The following is a 19,566-nucleotide window of genomic DNA, read 5'->3' on the forward strand; positions in this document are numbered from 1 at the left end:
ATTGCTGCGAGAAAATGCCATCCTCCTTGATCAAATAGCTTTATCTGATTAATCATATAAGCCTTGTAAAGAAAAGCTATTATTGTTATTGTTATTGTTATTATTATTATTATCAAATATATTGGCAGGTCTAGAACTGTTTTGCAGTTATTATTATTATTACAGTTTGTACTCAGAAATATTATTAGTATTAGTATGCCGTCATTGCCTTGTCAAAGAGCAATTCTTATCAGTTTTCCCTTTTTATATATGAACGACTAAAGTAAGAGGTTTGACCATAAGAATGATCAGATTTATTACTTGGAAAAATAGATACAAGTAGAATTTGAATGGTATTTAGAAACTGATTCAACTTTACCTTGTATCACCCTTCTAGTCAATCATTTGCAACTTTTATATAAAAATATATTACAAAAGCGTACCTAGTTCTGGTTTTTGTATCTCTCAGCAATGAATTTGCCCCAGTTGCATCCTACTAGGAACTGCAACCATATATTGTTATCTTTTTATTTGAAACTGCCCTGTAAGATACAATCAAATTATATCAACTGCACATGCTTCCAATTTAGCATTCTATTTAGCATTTCTTGTTATACACAAAATACAATGGTAAGAAACCTGAAAAGTACAGGACATAAAATCAGCCAATTTCTGTTTGTATTTTTTTCTTTTTTGTACATAAGCTTTTTTTCTTTTCTTTTATTAGAATTTAGTTGTTGAAGTCCATTCCTGGTTCTGATAACATAGTCTAGTGTCCTACAGCTAGCCAGAAATCTGAATGAGCTTCGTTCATGTTCCTGTTTTGTTTGCTCATTATAGTTCTTTGAAAGTATTTTAAGTTTACCTGGCGTATTAATATGATGTATACTAAAGTCAGCCTAGTGTAAAAGCTATATCCAAAAGTCACGAAGAGAGTAGCATTGGCCTATCTCGCAAGGCATTTGAATACCAGAGTTGGTTCACTAGACAATCAAGAAAGTATGATTTCAGCTTTAATTTTTCAATAATTAAGTTATTATTATAAACTAAGGTCAACTTCTGGTTGCTGGTTCACATGAAGACCTTTTGAAGATAAGTTATGATAATCACTAAAGAAAGTATTAACATTCCTTCTTCCACCAGGACTATTCATCATTCATAAACAGAAAGAAAAATGCCTCCTTTCTGGCAATAAAACCTGTTTTCCTTTCCAAGAAAAACAAGCTTTGTCCTGTCAAAATGGATATAAGGTTGTTTGAGTCTGCTCAGACTGGAAACGTCATGGACTTGCACCAGTTACTGAGAGAAAATCCTTTAATCCTGCACACCATCTCACTTTATTCTTGCGAAAATCCCTTACATGTTGCTTCAGCTGCAGGGCATGTTGGTTTTGTTCGAGAGATTTTGGGACAAAGGCCCCAGTATGCCAAAGAAGTAAATAAAGATGGTTTTAGCCCTCTTCATATTGCTGCTGCCAACGGACATATTGAGGTCGTACGGGAGCTGCTGAGTGTAGACCGGAAACTATGCTGCCTAGAGGGAAGAGAGAAAAAGACTCCTCTCCATCTTGCAGCTATGATAGGGAGGGTTGACGTAATCACTGAAATGCTTTTGAGTTGTGCAGAGTGTATTGAAGGTGTGACAGTTCAAGGGGAGACTGCTCTACACCTTGCCACTAAGAACAGCCAGTTTGAGGCAGTCAAACTTATGGTTGATTGGATTATAGAGATGAAGAAAGAAGGCGTCTTAAATCTTAAGGATGAGCAAGGCAATACAGTTCTGCATCTAGCAACCTGGAAAAAACAACGGCAGGCAAGAATTTTCTCATATTTACTTCAATATTTGCTATTCCTATATTTAGTGCTGACTTTTTCTGCTGATGCCACACATTTTTATCCTTTAGATGATGTTATCTTGTATAAGAGACACAAAGTTGAATACTCTAGATGAAGTTAGTATATACATTAATGTAACTGTAAGGCGCTGCTGGGAAGAAAGAATCCGGATTTCCTCATCTGTCAAAACTGACCTTTTCTTGGTTATGAGTTTAACCCATTTGTTTTTCTTGTTTTAACATCCATCTGTTCATAAAATGGGAAATATTTCTAGGCTATGCTCCTAGACACATTGATTCCTTCCTTTTGTATACCAAAACTAGCCAACAATCTATTTTTGTGTCAGTGTGTTTTCTATCTAGCACAAGTATAATACCAAATAATGAGATGATGTTTCTGTTAGTGAATGATAGGTAATATTGTTTCAGGTCATAGAATTAGTACTTGGCACTGGAACAACAGTTACTTCAGGCTTGCTGGAAGTAAATGCAGTAAACCAAAGTGGTCTTACCGCCCTGGATGTCCTACAGATTTTTCCTAGTGAAGCCGGTGACAGAGAAATTGCTGACATTCTTCAACATGCTGGAGCCGTGAGAGCTAGAGATGTTATGATCTCTCCAACTTCTTCCTGCGAATCTCCTAATCAAACACCGCAGAGATCACAAAGGCAGACAGAAAACTTGGTGGAGTATTTCAAGTTTAAGAAGGGCAGAGACCCTCCCAGTGAAGCTCGCAGTGCTTTATTAGTGATAGCTGTTTTGGTGGCAACTGCCACGTTCCAGGTTGGACTCAGCCCTCCAGGCGGCACTTGGCAAGATAATAGTTCTCCAAACCAGAGCAATGGTACCAGCATCCAAAGTGCATACTCTGCAGGGACCTCCATCATGGGAACCAGCAACGGAATTGCTTTCGCACTATTTGTGCTTTTCAACTCGATAGGTTTTTCGATGTCGCTTTTCATGATCAACATCCTCACAAGCAAATTCCCATTGCAATTTGAGCTTCAAATTTGTATGATTGCAATGTTTTTCACATACAACACCGCGATGGCTAGCACTGCACCTAGTAGCGTAAAGCTCTTCGTCATCATAATTACGACAGTCTTGTCTTCGATCACACCACTTCTAACCAGGTTGGTGAAACAACTACTAAAGCTGTTAAAAAATCTTGTAGTAGACATTATCCACAAAGTGACTTGAAAAGTGGATGGGAGCAAAATGAAATGCCAATTTGGAACTTGGAATGTAGTTATTTGATTTTTGCTATTATCACTCTTCAGGACGAAATGGTCAGTTTTGGTGGTTTTACTGTCAATTATTTCTCATATAACACCATTGTCATCAATAGTTCATGGTGCACCTACCTATCCATAAACTCCTCATGTTCTGTATCAGTAGCAGACAATTTGCATCCTTAACCTACTGTCCTACTCTGAAGTCTGCTTTTTGAGTCATCGCATCTAAAAACATCATATTTTTGCTATTTGTGCTTTAGTCTACAGACTATAAGTATTTAAATTGTGTTAAATCAAACAAGAGAGAATAAGCAAGTAATGAGACAGCTTTCGGCAGCGAGATCAGCAGGCCCACTTCTGGCAGAATTCTTGGAAAAGCTGAAAACCAACACAAAAGGAAGGAACAAGACTACTGCAAATGGCCTCCATTACCCTTTCCAGAATATTTGCACTGCAAAGATATCCTGCAAGGCCAACCATCATACAGACCTTGTCGGTTCCTATTACACAGATTTCTAGTAGATCATCTTTATCTGCTTAAGTGTTGATCCATACCTATATTTACAGTTAGGTTCTTTCCAAACTTCTCAACGGTATTAATTTACAAGAAAATAACTTTCCGTTGCAGAAGATCCTGATCGACATATACATCTTTCATTGCTGTTGCAGAAACTTGACAGCTTTCTTTTATGCTTATCTACTCGACGTGGTACGGTTACAACAAAATGGTTCCTTTATGTGTCACATTATAGCTCCAAGTAGGACTATAGTCGCAACAGATGATTCCACAAAACAAGGAGCTCAGAATGTTAAAGGAAGCCCAGTTACCGAGATTGGTGGCAAAGCTTTCTCCACTAGAAAACAATAAAGTACTATAACCAATGTAATCAAACCCAAAGGAAGACATTTCGGAACACACATGTTAGCAACATGCAGAGAGAAAATGTGTGTATGGTGGTCGATGAGGACCTAAAAGCAGGTTCTTTATCTGGACTTTCACAATAATCCGATCTGGTAACATAATTTAAACAAACTACAAGGCTATACCACAAGAGGTTGAAGAAATTTTATAGTTCATCAGGAGATTTACATATCTTATATGTTTTCTTACCAATTTTACACTCAATGCCACCAAATTTAGTAGTACAAATACGATTCTGTAAAGAACCTCCAAAGCTGGATGTTTTTGTTTCTTCCTCGACCACTTCCTTAAGGGGACCACTAAGGTCTCCCAGTGCCCAAGCCAAGGATATATGAGGCCGTGGATCCTGTGATCAATGAAATATACGATACATGATCATTCCTCTAAATTTTACAAGTATTTGTTAGACTTGGCAGTGAATCATAACAACCAAACCTTATAAAACTCAGGAAGATTGTGAAGTTTGTAAACTTCATTAACAGCCTGAATTTGCTTAGTTATCTGAAAATTAATGGCAACCAAGTAAATACCATAATCTTGGCAACAAAATAACAGTTAAATATAGAGAAGAAAAGAAAAAAGAACTGCAAGATGAGCATGCCAATTTTAGCCTACATACAACAACTATCCTACTCAAGCAGCTCTTAAATACTTAATTGTCTGAAAGTGAGAACAGAACAAATCCCCAACTAGTATGACAACCAGAACAACTAAACATGCCGTAGAGTTTTTCTCTCCAATTTGAAGCAACAATCTCTAAACTTTTATGCCATTTTAAAGCTACTACTTCTCACTTTATAATCATAGAAATAAAAATGTATAAATCAATTTTACAGCATAGTCAAATACAAAATAATAGATGCAAGCATGCTCCCAAGTGCAGACTCATTGGCCGTCCTGCTCAACAGGTAAATAATAAACCAATAGTAGTATATAACAACTTAACGGGCAACAAATAACGAAAACAGTTATTTAACCTGTTATCTCCTGGAATCTAAAACATGTATTTATACTTTTAAGTAATTACTTATTTATGAATGATAATATTAGAATGTATAGTCAAATATCTAACTTAAACTTCCACTTCTCTCAAGAAAACGTGGAAAGAAAAAGTTTTTGTGTTTCAACATAAGATGCATTCCTTGAAAATCTAAGCATATCTATCCAAAATGAAATAGGCAATGATGCTACGCCTTTTGTGCTTTCGTCCTCTTTCTTTTTCTCTTGTTTTTTTTTCTCTTGGGATTTCCACACATATAAACAATGAATGATCAGACAGCATAAGCATGCTCAATATGTGAAGCAATTATCATTGCAGTGAAAAAAGAAATGAAATTCAGCACACTTACCTCAGCTAATCCTCCCGTAATAACTTCTAGTGAAAGAAAGGAGCGTGTGTGATCATCATTGACAAAAACCTCCCATTTGTTAAAATCAATCCAATACCTACTTGCAATTAAAGAACAGTTCAAAACCATATCCTGGAAATCCATACAGAGATTTTATAAATTGAAACAGTATATTATCAAAAAAAAAAAAAAAAGAACTAGCATAAACTAAAGAACAACATCTAACCGCTTTTGAAACTGAAGCTTCTGGCGAAGCATTGTTACTATAGAGTCAATCTGGTGAACTCTAATAGGAACAGTCCTTCCTAGACTTATGTGGAATTCCCTTCCCAAAGCAACTTGTTCAAGTTTATCTTCCTCTTTACACAGAATATTCAATGGAACATCAACGTCGACAACATGAAGACCGGGCACAAAGGTTGCAACCCTCTTCAAAAACCTACCCATCTCTTTTTTTGATGAAGACGGTATATTAACTGAAATGACACAACCAAAAAACACTCTTTAAGTCTAGCAGCTCAAGGCATTCATCATTAATGAAGAAAAGTAACAATTCGTTTTAAGCAACAAAGGCACCTGGGATATAGACGTGCAAAGCATAGTTGCCTTCGACGTGAGGGAAGCTTCTGACTCTACTGGGCTGACCAGTTTGCAGGTAATCCAGAGACCCTTGCATTGTCAAGAAATAGAAACAAATAGTTGGTGGGCACAAAAAATTAAAAATTAGTAACAGCTAACAATGGGAAGGTGATTGTAGTTTGAACTACCAAGGGCATTAGGAGGGTCGAGGAGAGAAAGAGGAGGTGGAGGCAGACGGGAAGATAGTGTCTCCTCTGTTTGGGTTTTCGATTTGGTGGGAAGAGTGGGTGGAGAGGAGGCTTCGGAGTCTGAGTCGGAGGAGGCGTCTCCGTATGTTGCTCTTAGAGCTTCCATTTCGAACGCTCGAGATCGTTACTTTTGCTGCACAGTGCCACGGTGATAAGCTGCCCGACAACTCTTCTGTTTTCGAGGTTCCCCGCTACGGTTTGGTTCCTTGCAAGATTGCTCCTTTTCTGCGGGACTGCCGTCGGTTAGAGGTCTTAACTACACAACTCGAAACGCATCCTTCATTCTATAGCCTTTCGTAGGCGTTGTTTTGGATTTTTTTATAAAAAAATACTTCTAGTGCATAGGATTTTCATTGTGATTTCTTTTTATTAAGTTCTGAAAAAGAATAGAGATGAAGTTGGGTCAGACCGAACCGAGTTGATATGGTACAAAACTTGAGCTCAACTCGATTAAAAATCTTTTAAGACTCGAACTTGTCTTGAAAAATAATTAAGTTACTTGAGTTAGACTGATTATCATTAATTTATGTTCAAAATTAAAATTTCACTTGAGTTTGGAATAAAAACTTAAAATAAAATTTTAAAATATATAAATAAATATTAAATTTTATTTACATATATATAATATTAAAAATAGTTTTTTAAAAAAAAGTTAAAAAGGTTATAGGCTCTTAAACTACTTGGGTGGAGTATTACAAATCTTGAATTTGACTTGGTTTGGATTTTTTTTTATTTCAAGTTTGTATATTCTCATTGTGATTTCTTTTTAAGTTTTAAATATGAATAAGGGTGTAATTGAGGCGAATCGAGTTAATACGGTACCAATTTTGAGTCTAATTTGATTAAAAATTTTAGATATAATATTTAAAAAAAACTCTTAAAGTATTTAAATACTTAAACATGTAAATAGCATTAATACCTAAATATAAAATATTTAAAATGTTCTTCTTCTTTTATCACTTTTTTCTTTTCTCTTAAACTGATCGATGACACTTCTTTACATTGATTAATCAAATCTAACAAAATCTCTTTAAAAGAATACAAGATCTGATTGTGCACCCTAGATTTTGGACCCCTTTAGGAAGAACCGTTAGCCGTAGGATGGTCGATTGAGAGTATTCATTTTTGAAAAAGAGAAAAAAAATAAATAAAAAGAAAAATATAGTTTATATAATAAAAAGTTTTAAAATTAATAAAAAAAATTTATTTTAAAAACTTTGTCACATAATCAAATTAACGAAAATATTGACAATTGACTAACCACATGACTTATGTGCCTAATGAAAATATTTTTTTGAAACGACATTTTAAAAACTAATGAATTTGCATGTAATTATAATAAAAAATTAAAAAGATTAATATATTTTACTTTAAATAAATTATCATATCTAAAATGAGTCAATCTACATAGATTAATCATATTTCAAAATGATAATCCTATCATGTCATTTAATTTGTATAATAAACGTTTTATGCTAGTCTTAAAAATTTTAAGACAATTAATTAATTATACTGAATTTGTATAATTTTATTATCTTTTATATATTATCTTTGCAAGACATGACATGTTAACATGAATTGGTAAAGACAAGTAATAAACAGTGCAAGTGGGCTTTGTTGGCCGTTAGAAGCCCAAACAAGTTTTTTTTTACGTCCATTCAAACATAAGAGGCGAAGCTCAAAAGCTCGAGGCCCATAATTTGAACTTTCCAATTTCAAGAGGGAAAAACCAGAAACGTTCTTCAAGAATCAAGACACCACTGCCCGCGACACCAATCCCTCCACCCATCTCGCAACAGTTCTTGTCACCTTCCAGGTTTACCCGTCGAACTATCAATATGTTCTGAACTCTCGACCAACTCAGCCATAATCAAAGGCAAATGTCCAAAGAAAATGTTAGTTTCACGCCTCTCTCGCCTGCGAACCAGACCCCGCAGCTACAAAGCCCTCGGATTTCTCAGAATTTCAGAACCGCCAAGCCTTTCCTCGTTCGTAAGCGGACTCACGATGACGGATATTTTACCGATCATTTTCCTTACAGGTAATCCATTTTCCGTTAGGTTAGGGTTTCCTGTCTTTTCAATCGCGAGAAAGCTGTGGAAAGAAATTAGGGATTTTATGTCACATGTTCGATAGTTTTCCTGTTTGTTTCCTGATTGTAGAGCTGAGGCATTTTCCAGTTCTAATTTGAAAATCTTGATGCTCTGTTTTATTGTGGAGAAGACTTTTACATCTTACTAGCTATTTTCCAAATAACTTAGTCTAGTTTAAAAGCAATTCTTACACATTAGAAAAGAGAGGATGTGATGTAACACATCATTTGCGCCTTCTTTTTCTTGCATCACCCCCCATCCTTAGAAAAATCATCAATGTTATAGGTTATGTTTAAAGTTGTTCTGATTCTTTGAACTTGTCCTGCAGTTGTGTTAACAGAAACTTGTGTTTATTCTATTTGTTTTTGTTCCAGATCTAAGGATGGAATTGATAATGAATTGCCATCTTTAATTACTGGCGTCAAGAGAGTTCCTCTTATGGAGATACCTATGAACACACCATCACCATTTTCTACTGCTGGATACAAGTCAATAAAGAATCAAAATGGCGAGTTTTCTAATGTCAGACCCATGGCTGGTTCTATGGACACTGAATGCATATCTGATCCTTTTATAACCCCTACAAAAAAACCAGATTTCTCTAATTTAAGTGATTCTTTCTTGACACCTAGCCTTCTCGATGAGGATTTTGATGAATCTATATTGGAAGAAATCGATGCTATATGTGAGCAGCAGTCTGCAGCAAAAGCAGAAAGGGAGGATCTAAATGTCAACATCGACATGAGAGGTCAGCAATATGACTATAGTTGTAGTGATCATATTGCTTCTTCGACTCTCACTACTAATGAGAATGTAAGAGCAGAAAGTGCAGTAGATACCAGGAATTATTTTGGGTTAAAAGAGGATGATCTAAGCACTTTGGGGACAGCACAGAGTGGGGGCATGCCCGACGAATATTCAAAATACTTGCAATCTTTGAATGATAGACAGTGTGATGCAGCTTGTAGTAATATAAAAATTCCTTTAATGATTGCTGCTGGTCCAGGAAGTGGAAAGGTCTCTTCCTCTCTCAAATTCTCATAATAGACTGACACATTCGTTCATTGAACTTATCTTTACAATAGTTCATTTCTGTTTGTTCATTTATAGTAACAGCTGAACTATCTTCTTTATTTTAGACTTCCACAATGGTTGGGCGTGTTCTGATGTTGCTTAATGAGGTATTCATTGTTCTTTCTTTGATAACCATTGCTTTGTCTGTTTAATTTGCTCTTTATTTTTTTCCTTTTAATTTTATTTTGTCAGTTGTAGCTGGAGACATCCCCTGACTTGTCCTTTTTTTCTTCCTTTTAACAACATAAAATATGTGACTTCTTAGAAGATTCAAAAGATGCACTAATTTTCTATCACTACCAGGTTATCCACTATTCTGTTCTTTTGACTAGTTGATTTTTTTTTTTATCTCCAATCCTCTAAAACATTGTCAGGGTGTTAGTCCATCAAACATCTTGGCAATGACTTTCACTACAGCTGCAGCTTCTGAAATGAGAGATCGTATTGGTGCAGTGGCTGGGAAGGCAACGGCTAAAGAACTTACAATTAGCACATTCCATTCATTCTCTTTGCAGCTGTGTCGTTCACATGCAGAAAAGTATGCCTAAGCTTCTTTAATGTTTTCCAAACTCAATGAGTGCATTTCCTTTTGGATACTCTTTTATCACAAGATAATTAAATCCTCAGTATGTTTTTAATTTCCTTTTTCATGCATTTTGAAAACCTGATTGAATCTCCAGTTGGCGTTTTTAATGTTTTATAGTATCTGAAAGTGCGAAACTTATAAGCATTGAGCCTCTGAATGGCGTCCAAATACGATGCACTTTAATTATTAAAAAGTCAGTGAAAACCAAGGGCTGGAAACATGCACTAGTGTGTGTGAGAGAGAGAGAGCTCTTGTCACTGCTTTGTTTCTTTTTCAGAGGACTGCTGGCATCAGAGGCAATGGTTTAGAATGGAAGATAAAATACGTGGTTGAGGCAGAATTGAATTAAATGTAGCTCTGTAAAATTTTTTAACTTTTTTTTGTCATATCTGTATCTGACATATGTGCGTCTTTGTTATAGGTTAGAGCGTACATCAGAGTTTCTAATTTATGGGCATGGGCAACAAAGAAGAGCAATCATTGAGGCAGTGCGGTTATTAGAAAATCAAAAAAGTGGACAAAAGTATGAAGCTTGCAAGTCGAGCACAACTGAAATTTTAAATGGTGAGAGACATCCAGAATATTTTAAGGACAAATCAAAGAAATGGCAGAAGTTTGTGACTCAGGTTAGTTATTTGTAAAATATCTGTATGTGCATATTTTAAAATTCATCTAATATTTCTGATGCAAAGAGTTTGCTTGCATTGACTATTTGCTTTGGTCTTCTGTCATTTTATTTTCTTGGTGCACTTGGTCAAGGCTAGAGGGTAATGGGGACTTGAACCTTGGATGTTCACCTTTCATTGGAGGGTTACCAACCACTAGGGAAAGCGTATTTTGACGTCATTTTATCGACTCGTTTAGTTTGACATGTTGACTTGCTGTTTTCCACTGCTATACAATTTGTCCTTGTTTGGTAGACTGGAGTTAGCTTAATTTCTTTATCAGAGAAGGTTGCTGCCCTTTTGTTCATCACTGGAATAATTTATTCTGTGGCAATGATGCATCTTTTTAGAATCACCAAAACCATGAACTTTGCCCATATTTTATATTTGTTTGTAGCTTTTTTTCGTCATGTGGAGCTAGCAAAATGTTTCTTTCTTTTTGTGGAATTTAAACCTTATTATTCGTCATTTCAGGCAAAAGCTTCTGGTAAGACTCCGGAAGAGTGCCGTAAAATGGGTGATGAAATAGGAGTAAGCTGATAAATGCTGTTTCATAAGTTCTTTTTCCTAGTTTTGCTTATGTTCGTGTGATTCTTAACTCTACATCTGAATCAGGCTGCAGTTCTTGGAAATTACAGTGACATATTAAGGTCTTGCAATGCTTTAGATTATCATGACTTAATCTGTTGTTCAGTGAAGCTGCTCACACAATATCCTGAAGGTTCATACAATAGAATACACGTAGTCAATTTGTGCAACTATCTTTTTTTATTCATTTGCTGAAAACTTTTTGCTTTTTCCGATTTTAAGTGTTCAAGGAGTGCCAAGATTCATGGAAAGCCATCATAGTAGATGAATTTCAGGATACCAGTGCAATGCAATACAGTCTGCTGCGGATTCTTGCATCCCATAACCACATAACAATTGTTGGTGATGATGACCAGGTTTACCTCTTTATCTTCCACACCTCCATTTTAGGAAGTTGACTCTTTTTTTATTTTCCTTCTTTCCCCATTGGTGCTCTAAGTTTTACCAAGTTCCTTTCCCAACTATGCTAAGCCAATGGCTTCTATGTTACTTCAGTCAATTTTCAGCTTCAATGGAGCTGACATTTCTGGTTTTGATTCATTTCGCAAAGATTTTCCAAACTACAAAGAGGTCTGACCACCTGCTCTTCAACACCTATGTATTCTACATCTCATTACAGAATGAAGTTTGTTAATTTACATCATTATTGGTTTTGATTCCCAAATTTCACATGCATTAATCATCCAGATAAGACTTATCAGAAACTATCGATCCACCCGCTGTATCGTTGAGGCTGCATCATGTCTTATACAAAATAATACAAAAAGATGCCTGTCAAAGAATTTTCTTTCTGAAAATTCCTATGGATCTAAGGTATGTTAATTGTGCCATTTTCTCCTTAACTTTAATGTTTTCGAATTTATGTTTAGTTCATAACCTTTCTTTCTTCTTTGTGGTTTGATTGAAAAAACATAGATCACTATCAAGGAATGTTACAACGAGGATGCACAGTGTGCCTTTGTCGTTGACAAGATTTTGGAAACTGCATCTAATGGTACAATTGCTAGTTGCTCCTATGGGAAGATTGCAATTCTTTACCGGAGACAGGTCAAGCTTACTCTCCATAGTTTAAACATGATGAAACTTTGATTATAGTTTGTAGATATCTACTGAAAAATTGCAGCTTCAACTTGTTCTACAGGTCTCGGGAAAAGTTTTTCAAACTACTTTCCGTAGCAGGAAAATACCATTTAATCTTCATGGTGTGGCTTTTTACAGGAAAAAGGTTGCGAGAATTCTTTGAAATTCCTCTTCTATAGCATCTATGGTAGTTAATTTGTTCCCAACTTACATGTTGATGAAACACTAATCTCTTGACAGGTTGTTAGAGCTATTATTGCAATGCTTAAAACAGCATTGCCTGCTTGTGATGATGGTGCCTATCGTAAAGTATTCAAGGCTTTGCTTCCTTTTGAAAAAGAGGAAAAGAAGAGGGTACATGTTGCAATTGAATGTGTATATGCATATTCTTGCTTTTCAAAAACTCCTTTCTTCAGACTTATGTACTCAGCATGGTCCTCTGATATCTGAAAAAATTGCTTCTCATGCTCCCTTTTGCAGGTAATTGAACATGTAGAAAAAATTGCAGCTTGTAGAAAATGCAGCTTCATATCAGCTGCCAGTGACATCTTTAGTGCAAAGATTTCTGGTACCTTCAAGAGGTTTTCATATCTATCTTCCTTCAATAATTTTTCCTCTTTGTTCTTGTCTGATTAAACACTAGAAATCCGTTGAAAAATTAACTTCTTGATAATGATTGCTGGCTGTAGTCTGTTAGGCTGCTTACAATAGTGCTGAGTTTACTTTCTATAAATTAAAGTCCTGCTGCCATTGTCCTTGCTTCTCAGCAGTTTACTGCATTTGGAAAAGATGAACGATTGACCTAATAGTACTTAATGAGACCCGCATCTTGTACGTTTTTGAGTATATGGTTTCTATATATACCAGTCTGAATGCTGGTGCAAAATTTGACACTTGAAATGGAAGTGGGAAAGCATACGTGAGAAAATACCTGAGTTGGATGAAGTTAATTAGTCCAAAGAAAGTACCCACATATTGATTAGTTGTCTTGGTTAAAAGGGTTATTGCCAATTGTTGACGTTGGGCTACTTGAAAGTTTCTTATTCTCACTCATGTGGGATCAGGTCCTGACATAACATAATGTTGAATAGTAAGTATTGTTTGGAGCTGGTGACCTTCTGAAATAAAAGTGAGCAAGTGGCTAGGTGACCTTTTTAAACCTGCATAATTAATACGGAGTAGCTATCAAAACATAGGGTTAGATTTTTTAAAGTTTACTGCTTCAACACCATTGTTTAAATAAATGACACAGCCACTTCTTTTGGTGGATTGAGCATGTAGAAAGTTGCTTATCTCTGTGCCTTTTTTTGTCCAATAGACTGCCTGTCTAATCTCTGCTGAACATACTTAAACATGATTTCTGCAATTGATCACAGAAGTCAACTTACACAAGGTCGTAAAGTGCTACTGACACTGGGAATGATATCAAAACTTGTTCAGAGGGTAAGTTTATCGGTTATATTGTGGCAATTACTGGGATATTTCATCAATATTTATTCCCATTATTAGAAGAACAACCAAATTTTATGGATGTGGTGAAAATAAAGGCAAAATGAACTGCATCTTGTGGTGGTTTATGACCTGTGGAAGACACCTTTTGTTTCCAACCTGTTTGATGTTTTTCTCTGCTAGACTCAAGTGCTTCTTCAGAGACAAATTTTGATACTAGCTATGCTTTGTTCTGAGTCAGATAATAGACTCACATGCTTCTTCAAAGACAAATTTAGATACCAGTCAAAACTTACTTTTCAGGGAAGTTCATCTTAGTTATTGTCATTTTGCAGGAACAATCAATTTCAGCAGTCATAACTTCAGTATCAAACATGATACCTCAGGTTTGCTCATCTGCTCCCTGTCTTAAAACTTTTACAAATAAATTGGCATAAGATTATTTTGCTATTTTTCTAAAAGATATTGTTGCTAAATTAAATTGCATTGTCATCAACCGAATATTGATAAATGCTTTCTTTCCCTCCGCTTATATTACCACAGACATATCCAAGCTTCTGCTCATTCAAAATTTCCAGTTTTCATCCTCTATCACATTAGTTTAAGGTTCTAAATGCTTTCACAATCTCTCTTTATGACCTATTGCTAATCAGCTTGCTCTTTTGACCTTTAATCGAATTCCTCTTATAATTTTTTTCAGTCTCTCTGTGCCTTTGTTGATTTTATTTAATTCATAAAAGAGAATTATACCTCTGAAGAGTGTGACACATGCTAAAATGAGATGGCTTTTCTCTTTAATGTCTCATTGCCATTTCATGGTTCTGTTTATACTGACATTTCAATCATCCACTGATTTGGTCAAAACTTTCAGAAATATCTTCTTGAACAACGAGCAGTTATAGACGTTGATGGAGGAAAATTGCTTAATGAGGACAATGATGTCAGATCTGTAAGTTACGAGATTCCATGCTGATGCTGCAACTTATATTGAAGTTTTTATTTGTTAGGATATTTAATCTGTATTTGTTGTTAGACCAGGACAAACCCTTATTTCGGTTTTGTTTTTCTTTTTTGTTCAGGCTATTTTTTCCTTTTATTTTTCTTATCCATATGGTGATTATATGACAGTAGAGTTAATTGTCTGTATGTGACTGTGGCCCTCTGGTTGGATAAAATCTGAAGATAGTGCTGGTTTACTTTAATTGTTTTTGTTGTATCTGGTGGTACAGAGTTCAGTATTTAGAATCTTTTTCACCTTAGAGTCATTTATGCAGTCACCAAGCTGCACATCTGTTCAGCTTATAACTCATCTCTAATAATTTCCACCAACTTTCTTCTTTCAAATGCTAAATTTACATCCATTGATGAAAGTTCTATGATCAATTCAAAGTATACATATTTCATTGGTCCACCTTGCAGGTTCTTCAGTACCTACTAGATGATGTTTCTGATTTCCTGTCTACCCAATTTACTGACAGAGAAGAGAGGAGAGAGACTGGAGAGGAAAAAGGCTGTGTCAGTGTACTAAATTATTTCATTGACTACATAACTGAGCGTGAGAGAGAAAATTTTCGTTCTCAAAGACATGACAATGAAAATTCTGTTACCTTGACTACCATTCATCAGGTTGTCTATCTCCTCAGCAAACATTCTTCTTATTTGTTTTGAGGATTCTCATATTAATGTCCTTCTGGAGTTGGTGAATATACTTTTCTGAACTTTCTCTTTAACTTACTATGGTGTTTGCAGTCGAAAGGCTTGGAATGGGACATGGTCTTCATAGTAAAGGTATATTCCTATCTTAATTTGTTAATGCTAGTTGACCCCTTACGGAAACAACTGCTGCAATTATTCTATTCAAAATGACATCACGTGAAAATTTATGATGTCACCTTCACTGATGCCTTTCAATTATCATTATTTATATCTAATAGATGATGCTATAATACAGGCAAATGAAACAGAGATTCCTTTGATACATGAATTCAATGGTGCTGCAACTGAAAATGGGACATCAATAGAGGTGCGCTTTTCCCAGGCTTAAAAGTTGACAATTCATTCTACTATGTTAATGTTTTAATCATGATGAGTACTAATTTGCAAACAAATATATTTAGGAGGAAAGACGCCTGTTATATGTGGCAATGACCCGTGCTCGTCAAAAACTTTTCATTCTGTATGTTACAATGGATTCGAATTGGCAGGTTTGAACTATTTGAAGCTTTAGCTATATGGTGTTTACTTTTTTCAATTTGGAGGTAACATTGTGGCAATTGCAGATGCTTCAACCTTCACGGTTTCTTAAAGAAATCCCAGATCATCTTCTAGAAAGTCAGGTAGTTATAGCTAATTGAGAAGTTACATAAATTATTATCTCAATAATGTTGGCTCAGTCCTCTGATGTTGCTGCTCCTTCTATATGGCATATTAGTTCATTTGCATCACAGAAGTGCATAATATACATCAGGTATGAAAGTGATTATTTATTGTACAAATTTAAAATTGTCTGTCATCTTCATGGAATTTAAAAAAAAAAAAAGAATATGAAAATGCATTAAATTATTTATTTCAACTCTCAAAAGATATTAACCTACATCTCTCATTTGTGTGCAGTTAGAATTGTTTTCTAGATTTTGTAATACTTGAGTTTGTGTGAACCATTATCTAGATTGTGCAATACTTGAGTTTGCTAACACATTCTTTCTTGTGTGAAAGAATTGATTCCCTTTACTGGTAAGATAATTTGCTGCATGAGGAATTTCTGGAATGGGTGTTTTGGGTGTCATTTATGCAATGGGTGCAGGAAAAATAGTTGTTGGGTGGATTTACAGGCTGCTGTCATTTTCTGGCAGATCAAGGCGTGGTGAATGCTTTGTGTGGTTTTTGCTGAGATATACTTTATCATAGTGAAATCACCTGTTGATGACTTAAGAACTCTTTTTGGCTAAATATATGTTTTTGGTGAAATGTTTCTGGCATAGATTGGAACCGCACAGGGTGGGCTTTCATTTTGTAAGAGAGGGTTCAGGCAATGGTTGTATAGGGTGGGTGGTTTTTATGGGTCAAACTCTGTTTTTCCTATGTAAGGCTACAAACTTATGTAACCCCATTGAATTATTGAATCAATGAAATAGTTCAAGGCTTAGCAAAAAAAGAAAAAAATTAGCTTTTCTTGTAGGTTCCATTTTTCTTTGGATGGCATGTACTTCTTAGTATAACCTCTGAAAGCATTGAGTGATACATAGCTAAATACAGATTAAGTAGGTATTGGAACTTGCACTTTCAGAAGTGCAGAATTATTTGTTACTGAAAGTCTGAAGCTTTATTCACCCTTTACTGACAAAGCATAAATGTTTTTTCCACATAATAATGATCAAATCATTTCACATCTGACCAGATGTTTTTGTGTTTACTCTCGTTAGTTTCCATGCCAGAATGTTTTTTGAGTTGATGGTGCTCACTTTGATTCCACATTTTAAATGGATATATGATGTAGGCGGAAGCAAGCATGGATGTTTTGAAAACCACACATCAAGACATTCCAAAAGAAACTGGACAGTTTACCACTGAACTGCTAAGTGATATGCAATCGTCTGTAGCCAACATGGTGCCAGAGAATTTCCTTGACGCTCAAAATAATGCAGCCTCAGAAGAGTCTGCAGAATTATTTAAGGCATGCAGTGGAAGTACCTTTTTAACAAGGTTTTCCCTCAAACTGTAATGGATAAAGTGCTTTATGTAAATGCATCTTTCCTTAGCTCTTGTCATTTTCTTGCAGATTCAGTGTGGAGGAGAGATCAATCATCTCCCACTTATTCCATCAATGGGCTAAGAAGCAAGCCTTTCAAGAGCCTAGGAGGTTGCTTGATAAGGTAACCTTGGTTCAAATGTGAGGAAGGGTAGAGAGGCTCCCTTGTTTCCAAGTTTCAACAATATTCCTTTAACATCAATCCATGTCTCATCACTGAGATATATATTACCTTTTGTCTTCTTTTTTTTTTCCTTTTCCCTCTTATTTGTTTGATTGGAAGAGGGGGGGATGGGGAGGCTTAGATGTTTGTATTTTATGAAAAGGTTATGGACAGACTTTAGCCTTTAACCTAATCTCCATTTTAGTTTTCTACTAATAGCATCTTAGTCTAGAGCAGACTGACTCTTTTCTGTTTTACTTGACTCCTGCCACGATGAACTGCATGTGATGTGAATATTTGAGTGTGGTTTTTAACCACTATTTTTTTCTTTGACTTATACCTGCAGGTTCGCTTTGTAATTGATGAGCGCCTGAGGGTCAAAAATTATAAACACAAGGTCACACCAGTTCTCCATTAACAATAGCCTGTTAATGCTCCATTAGCCCATGGCCTGTTCATATTAATCTAATCTGTGTACTTTTACTGTTATATCAAATAAACTCTCTTCTGGTTTTGAGCAAAAAAGCAAAAACAAAAATAAAAGAGAAAAGGAAACCTCCCCGGTTGCATGGTATGTAGTCTCTTTATGGGAACTTTCCTGCTGGATCGTCCCTGCTCTTAATTATGTCCCCAATTACCCGAACTGAAAGGGCAAAAAAATGTCATTGGCCAGATTTGGCCCCCAGCAGGGAGGCTTCCAGGAGGAACAATTAGGATTTGGTTCAACCAATTTTGATTTCATATGTCTGTGCAAGATGCAGATTATTCTAACAGTTACACGTTTTACATTATTTATCAGGAAGCTCTGCGTGGATTAAGGTCATGTTTGAGCTGTGAGGAAGCATTTCACTACGCAGAATATGTAAGTATATATTGCTGCTCTCAACAGTCGGATTTCATATAAAAAGATGGAAAGGATGTAATTGACATCTATGATGGCCGACTTTTCTTGCGAGCTTTCTTATTCTGTACAAGTTAATTGAATATTTCTTAATACCTATTTCGTTTGATACAACCATAAGACGTTAAGTACGTCCTTTTACAGGTAGTGAGGTGGGAGCAAATCCCTGCTGATAAGCGTGCTCACTTGATGCGGGAGAAACAGGTTTGGGTTTTTTAAGATTCTGGGTTTCTGTTGTAGATTTTCTTACTTGTTCTCAAAACAAAGTAACATCCTATTTAGAGATTATTAAAATATTGATGTCTTCGTTCTCTTTTACTTCTGAAAATGTAGCTATTTTTTCATCTTCTAGGAGCATTTCCAGAAACTAAGGATGGAGAATTCGATGGGTTCATCAGCAGCAACATCTAAACAGGTATGTTAAAAATCTTTCATTTTACTAGTACTTCCCATCTAGCTACTTCATGAGTCATGTAACTTCTCATCTCAATGACTTCATTATCCATTCAAGGTATTTATGATCATTGGCTCGTGTCTCGTGAAACCTTGCAACTTCGTCTAGCCACATGATGAGGCACATGAAACTTGAAAGATAAAGCATTTAACGCTGCACAAGATTGAGTTCACGCCTTGAACTATGAAAATGCTTGATCATATCATCCGAACTCCATCATTTCCTCTCATAGTCATGAGTCATGGCATTGATTATCTCCATAAGTTTGACGCTTATGTTTCACATTAATTTGTCGAACCAAATCCGTCACCGGTCAACTTACGAAACAAACTATCATCTCTTTTTACTGTAGATTGCTTATCTGCAAAGTTTGGGCTGCACTGTCATCCCCACTTCAAGACTTCATGCTTCTCGTCTGATTGAGCAGTACAAATCGCTGTGACTATAAGTCTGTTCTGAAGAAGTCTGCACATAGCAGAGATACCCAGATCCAGTTGCATGTGTGGTATATTTTTAACTAACCTGGGGCGCTGTTAATGTGGACTATAAATGTTGGTATGAATAGAAAACTTGCATTGGCCTTATCAGTTGGGTTTAATTTGATAGTGTTCAAATGCTA

At 35.7% G+C, this 19,566-nt stretch overlaps 3 protein-coding genes across 8 annotated transcripts; 2 read left to right on the top strand and 1 right to left on the bottom strand.

Moving 5' to 3' along the window:
* Positions 1–1,181: 1,181 nt before the first annotated feature.
* LOC110418296 (Ankyrin repeat family protein) lies at positions 1,182–3,018 on the top strand. The gene is made up of 2 exons (XM_089783887.1): positions 1,182–1,791; positions 2,243–3,018. Exons 1-2 carry the CDS (start codon positions 1,219–1,221, stop codon positions 3,011–3,013), a joined length of 1,344 nt encoding a protein of 447 aa, XP_089640013.1. The 5' UTR covers positions 1,182–1,218; the 3' UTR covers positions 3,014–3,018.
* Positions 3,019–3,317: 299 nt separating this feature from the next.
* Positions 3,318–6,500, bottom strand: LOC110418285 (U6 snRNA phosphodiesterase-like protein). The gene is made up of 6 exons (XM_021430972.2): positions 6,087–6,500; positions 5,896–5,988; positions 5,546–5,795; positions 5,320–5,416; positions 4,406–4,471; positions 3,318–4,316 (listed from the first exon to the last, which is right to left on the bottom strand). The coding sequence occupies exons 1-6, from the start codon at positions 6,250–6,252 to the stop codon at positions 4,116–4,118; spliced, it is 873 nt and encodes a 290-aa protein (XP_021286647.1). The 5' UTR covers positions 6,253–6,500; the 3' UTR covers positions 3,318–4,115.
* A 1,374-nt stretch (positions 6,501–7,874) lies between these two features.
* Positions 7,875–19,546, top strand: SRS2 (P-loop containing nucleoside triphosphate hydrolases superfamily protein). Of its 6 annotated transcripts, none has more exons than XM_021430967.2 (29): positions 7,875–8,187; positions 8,614–9,256; positions 9,379–9,420; positions 9,688–9,851; positions 10,321–10,525; positions 11,039–11,095; positions 11,180–11,285; positions 11,375–11,508; positions 11,648–11,722; positions 11,840–11,965; positions 12,068–12,199; positions 12,294–12,377; positions 12,473–12,607; positions 12,713–12,813; positions 13,609–13,675; positions 14,017–14,067; positions 14,553–14,630; positions 15,101–15,307; positions 15,431–15,469; positions 15,633–15,704; positions 15,799–15,885; positions 15,961–16,017; positions 17,178–17,383; positions 17,460–17,553; positions 17,939–17,989; positions 18,392–18,454; positions 18,638–18,697; positions 18,827–18,908; positions 19,005–19,546. In XM_021430967.2, exons 1-28 carry the CDS (start codon positions 8,027–8,029, stop codon positions 18,902–18,904), a joined length of 3,375 nt encoding a protein of 1,124 aa, XP_021286642.1. In that variant the 5' UTR covers positions 7,875–8,026; the 3' UTR covers positions 18,905–18,908; positions 19,005–19,546. The 6 variants fall into 6 exon arrangements, with proteins under 6 accessions (XP_021286642.1, XP_021286641.1, XP_021286639.1 ...); XM_021430966.2 differs by having other exon boundaries at positions 19,300–19,546; XM_021430964.2 differs by having other exon boundaries at positions 18,846–18,908.
* Positions 19,547–19,566: the final 20 nt, after the last annotated feature.

The sequence above is a fragment of the Theobroma umbraticum genome, unplaced genomic scaffold (assembly GCF_002168275.2).
Source record: "Theobroma umbraticum cultivar Fairchild unplaced genomic scaffold, ASM216827v3 scaffold_50.0, whole genome shotgun sequence".
Lineage (NCBI taxonomy): Eukaryota > Viridiplantae > Streptophyta > Magnoliopsida > Malvales > Malvaceae > Theobroma > Theobroma umbraticum.

Excerpts from the sequence above, each read along its gene's own strand:
- LOC110418296 (XM_089783887.1), top strand. The coding sequence starts at position 1,219 with ATGGATATAAGGTTGTTTGAGTCTGCTCAGACTGGAAACGTCATGGAC. Across the intron at positions 1,792-2,242 it reads CCTGGAAAAAACAACGGCAG|GTCATAGAATTAGTACTTGG; the intron begins GCAAGAATTTTC and ends ATATTGTTTCAG.
- LOC110418285 (XM_021430972.2), bottom strand. The coding sequence starts at position 6,252 with ATGGAAGCTCTAAGAGCAACATACGGAGACGCCTCCTCCGACTCAGAC. Across the intron at positions 5,796-5,895 it reads TTTGCACGTCTATATCCCAG|TTAATATACCGTCTTCATCA; the intron begins GTGCCTTTGTTG and ends GTGTCATTTCAG. Across the intron at positions 4,317-4,405 it reads ATCTTCCTGAGTTTTATAAG|GATCCACGGCCTCATATATC; the intron begins GTTTGGTTGTTA and ends CATTGATCACAG.
- SRS2 (XM_021430962.2), top strand. The coding sequence starts at position 8,027 with ATGTCCAAAGAAAATGTTAGTTTCACGCCTCTCTCGCCTGCGAACCAG. Across the intron at positions 11,723-11,839 it reads ATTTTCCAAACTACAAAGAG|ATAAGACTTATCAGAAACTA; the intron begins GTCTGACCACCT and ends TTAATCATCCAG. Across the intron at positions 12,200-12,293 it reads CAATTCTTTACCGGAGACAG|GTCTCGGGAAAAGTTTTTCA; the intron begins GTCAAGCTTACT and ends CTTGTTCTACAG.